The sequence below is a fragment of the Miscanthus floridulus genome, chromosome 3 (assembly GCF_019320115.1).
Source record: "Miscanthus floridulus cultivar M001 chromosome 3, ASM1932011v1, whole genome shotgun sequence".
Lineage (NCBI taxonomy): Eukaryota > Viridiplantae > Streptophyta > Magnoliopsida > Poales > Poaceae > Miscanthus > Miscanthus floridulus.
Window position 1 is genome coordinate 99,821,573 of NC_089582.1, and position 4,652 is coordinate 99,826,224.

The 4,652-nt window shown below is 44.6% G+C and overlaps 1 protein-coding gene across 1 annotated transcript; it reads left to right on the forward strand.

Annotated features, from left to right (window-relative positions):
- The first annotated feature begins 1,208 nt into the window (after window positions 1-1,208).
- Window positions 1,209-1,547, forward strand: LOC136546245 (uncharacterized). Its single transcript, XM_066538207.1, has one exon. The coding sequence runs from the start codon at window positions 1,209-1,211 to the stop codon at window positions 1,545-1,547; it is 339 nt and encodes a 112-aa protein (XP_066394304.1).
- The last annotated feature ends 3,105 nt before the right edge of the window (window positions 1,548-4,652 follow it).

The following is a 4,652-nucleotide window of genomic DNA, read 5'->3' on the forward strand; positions in this document are numbered from 1 at the left end:
CATAGGTGTCTACTTGAGATGTGCCAGTGTTAATACATTTGCACAGGCGGTTCGCTTAATCCCCAGTGTTAAATAGATTTGCATTGGTGGTTCACCTAAGCCAACCACCGGTGTAAACCATTGACACAGGCGGTTGGTTTATGTGAACTGTCAGTGTATTTTTTTTACACAAGCGGTTTACCTAAAGAGCCACTTCTAGAAAATGTTTTCCAGAGGCGGTATAGTAGCATAACCACCAGTGAATTATTTTTATTTTTAACAATTGAAATGAACCCAAATATAAATGACAGGCAATTATATTTCCATGCATGACAAAACACAATTTACTTCAATCTACCATTAGTCATCAACCCAAGTGTATATACAACAAAGTTTTCAACTCATAAGTTCCATGAATTCTCTAATAATCATCTTGTTTAGCTCTAGCCTGGCAAAATCTACAAGATCTCGGTACTGTGGCTGAGCTAACTCGGAGGTATTATCATGATATTTTCCATCAAAGTGAATTATTTCTTTCACGATGAACCGGGACATGACCAGTAGCTTCCATGAAAGCATTGGAACATGAACCATACTTGCTTGCAGTTGGGCGGCAAACAGTAACCCACATAGTAAACTTGTGGATCTTAGATCAAATAAAGTAATGCACATACTGTGACATACAGTTTATTCGTTTTGTTATGCCTGACTCATCATTCGTTAAGCCAGTGATCTCTCCCAGACAGAGATTATATTCAGTGTTTTTCACTGCAGGGTGCCAAGTAAGCTGGACTGAAACGCATCGACAATCCATAAGATGACACATTTGATACGGAACTTAGCTTAACTCTATAAGAACGAGCGACGTACGACGACGGCCCTGTTTCATTCACTAGTACGTACGCTAGCTTGATATCGTTGGAGTTTGGTGAAACTAACCATGCATCATCGGATCTGATACTGCATTACTTCCAGGACTGAACATTAATTCATCGCCGCCTTGCACGAAATCAGCATCCCATTTAATTAAACTGAGCTTGGACCTTTTTAAGAGCCCAGCAAGCTTCAGTTACCTACGTCACTGATAGTAAATTTATTGCAGTTGCACCCTATATAAATAGCACTGCCTCACTACTCCATTTCGCATCTCTATCTTATACGTAGCGGCGATCGATCTGAGTATCTGACCATCTCGATCACTAGGATCAATCCGTCACTCACTTGCAATAATGGCTGCTCTGAAGATTGCCACCGTGTGCATGCTGCTCCTGTTTGTCGGCTCAGACCTGGCGCGCCCGGCCATTTGCCTTGCATCATCCCCCGATGATCGGGAGGCCGCGGCCGCCGGCGCGCTGCTGAAGGAGCTCCTGGAGCGCGAGCTCACCCAGAAGCTGAGCCTTCTTGCTGAACAGCACGGCGGCGACGTCGGCGTGGTCTGCACTCCCGCGTGCCAGCTCTGCCTGATAATGTGCGCGATCACCTGTGCGCTCAACCCCAACCCAGCAACCTGCTTCTCCAACTGCACCGTCGCCAACGGCTGCTTCACCAAGACTTTGCCGGTCGCATAAGCCTGCATGCGTGCATTGCTTTGAGTCAGCCAAGTGTTCTTAGGCTTATCTCGTCAGATTGGTTACTGGTACCATGTGATTGTGTCTTATTTGTATGTCCGCTGTACGGCGTGTTGCTACAAGTTTACAATAAGAACCAGCAGGAGGCACCAGGTTGGCCCGTGCAGTCGTCCGGGGCTGGACGGCTCTTGGGAACTGTAGTCGTTGACCATCGTCCTGATGGTTGCTCCGTACACTAGTAGAGAACAGACCTTTGATCCTCGGCCAAAATGGGCTCTAGTCCCGGAATTTTTTGCCCCCGGGACTAGAAATACCTTTAGTCCCGGTTGGTGGCTCCAACCGGGACTAAAGGTTCCTGCCCAACGGCTACTGCGCCAGACAGAGGTGGCAGGGACCTTTAGTCCCGGTTGGAGCCACCAACCGGGACTAAAGGTATACTTTTACTCCCGGTTGGTGGCTCCAACCGGGAGTAAAGGTCTACTCCCGGGCCGTGGCTGCGCCCGGGATTGGAAAGTTACCTTTAGTCCCGATTGGATCTATCAACCGGGACTAAATGTTCTCCCTTTATAAATCGGCCGTCTCCTCCTTCCTCCCCGAGCCCGAGCTCAGCACATTTTGAAGCTCACTGCAGTAGTGTTCTTGCTTCCTCCCTCCCTCCATTGTTCCTCCATCCATTCTTCGATTCCTCCGTCGATTCTTCAGTTGTAAAGGTTACCAATCTCATACTCTCATTTTTTACCATTTTCTTATACCATTTTATTCACTATATATATTTATGGTTCTTTATTGTGGTTTTTTTTCATTTGTAAGCAATTTGAGCTCAAAATCACTTTAAGCTTGCATATTTACATGAAAGAAGGTTAAAGTATATATAAATATAAAGTTAGAAAATAGTTAGAAAATTATAGCAAATCCTTACTAGTTGAACTTGCGGACCGTGTTCAGGTCGGCGAGGATGTTCTCTGCCGAGCGGTAACGGACGTCAAGGAGGAGCTTTGATTCTACGAGGGAGAGCGATAACGGTCGTGGAAGACCGTGTTCCCTTCCTCGTAGAATCGGAGCTCTTCCTTGACCAAGTACGGTGCCGTCCGGTGGAGAAATCCTCGCCGAGCTGATCACGTAAGCAAGGTCAACTAGTACGGATGGTTATTTATTCACATGTCCCGATATCGTCGTAGTAGTCTGTCAATCACCGTACCTAAACGTAGTATATATAAATAAAAACTTAGAAAATAGTTAGAAAATTATAGAAAATCCGTACTAGTTGAACTTGCGGACCGTGTTCAGCTCGGCAAGCATGTTCTCTGTCGAGCGGTAACGGACATCAAGGAGGAGCTTTGATTCTACGAGGGAGAGCGACAACGGTCGTGGGAGACCGTGTTCCCTTCCTCATAGAATCGGAGCTCTTCCTTGACCAAGTACGGTGCTGTCCGGTGGAGAAATGCTCGCCGAGATGATCACGTAAGCAAGGTCAACTAGTACGGATGGTTATTTATTCACACGTCCCGATATCGTCGTAGTAGTCTGTTATGTGTGTACATTCCCATTCTTCTGTTAATTTGCGGAAATATCATATGAATTACTTACCTGCCGCAGTAAAAGACGAGAACACAATGACCATTAAAAATATCATTGTTTAGAGATCTAGATAATTTTATAGTTTGTTAATTTTATTTGTTTATAAAAGAAGAAATTTATAGTGTATTAAAAAATGAGTATAGAGAGTAGATGGCAACTGCTTCCGGGTCCTCGGCCTCTCATGGGTTTCCAAAGCGACTTAGGCCGGGGCTTCCTCTCATTCCATGCGGCAAGTGTCGTGATGAGATGAAGATTGTGATGGAGTACCGAGTGAAGAAGGAGGGTCCCAACAAGGATCGTATCTTCTACAAGTGTCCGGATCGCAATGTGAGTTATTTTATCGTATTTAATGATTATGGTTAGTTTATACCTATTTTCATGATGGTTGTGATTAAAGTTCTAGTTTTTTGTTTTAATTTCAGTGGGATGGCAGTGGACGATGTTCAGGCTTCTACTGGGAGGAAGAGTATGTTGAACTCGTGCAAAAATATCTTGCACAACAGGCAGATACGGCGGCTAATGAGGCAGTGATCCAGTCGAAGAAGCCCAAAGATGTTGCACAATCGGGGGATCTGTCTGTTTTAGTTGAGATTGGTCGCGAAATCCTTGTGCTCCTGAAATGTATTTTAGCTTTAGTTCTTTTAGTGGTAGTTGGGATTGTCTACATTGTAGCGATGCTTTCATAAATTTGTATCTTTTGTGGTGGCACGCATGTTGTATAAATAATTAATTATGATCTAGGTTTTAATATGATATTTATGTCATGTAATGCAGATGAGCCGTCATTGGATGTATAATGCTGATCGCCGCTCACAAGAGTTCATTGACGGCGTGCATTCTTTATTACGTGCGGCCGAGACAAACAAACGCGACGGTTTCATGTGCTGCCCATGTGCCATATGTAAGAATACGGTGGAATATCCTTGCTCAAGGACTCTTCATTCACACTTGTTCAAGTCGGGTTTCATGCCAAACTATATTTGTTGGACAAAGCACGGAGAAACCGGTGTTGTAATGGAAGAAGATGAAGAAGAACAATGGGACGACAATGATATTATTCCTGATGGTGCGTGCTTCAATGATACTGCAATGGGAGAAGCTGAAGAAGAGGTAGCCGCAGAAGATGAGCCGGCTGATGATCTTTGTCAGGTCATTCGTGATGCACAAAGAGAATGTGAAAGTGAAAAGGAGAAGATCAAGTTCGAGCGGATGCTAGAAGATCACAAGAAATTGTTGTACCCAACTTGTGATGCAGGGCAGAAAAAGTTGGGAACCACACTAGAATTGCTGCAATGGAAGGCAAAGAATGGTGTATCTGACAAGGGATTTGGAGAGTTACTAAAAATCCAAAAGAAGATGCTTCCGAAGTACAATGAATTGCCCGCCACTACCTACGAAGCAAAACAAGTTGTCTGTCCTATGGGGCTAGAAATAGAGAAGATACATGCATGTCCTAATGACTGCATCCTATACCGTGGCAAAGAGTACGAGAAATTGGATGCATGCCCGGTATGCCATGCGTCGCGG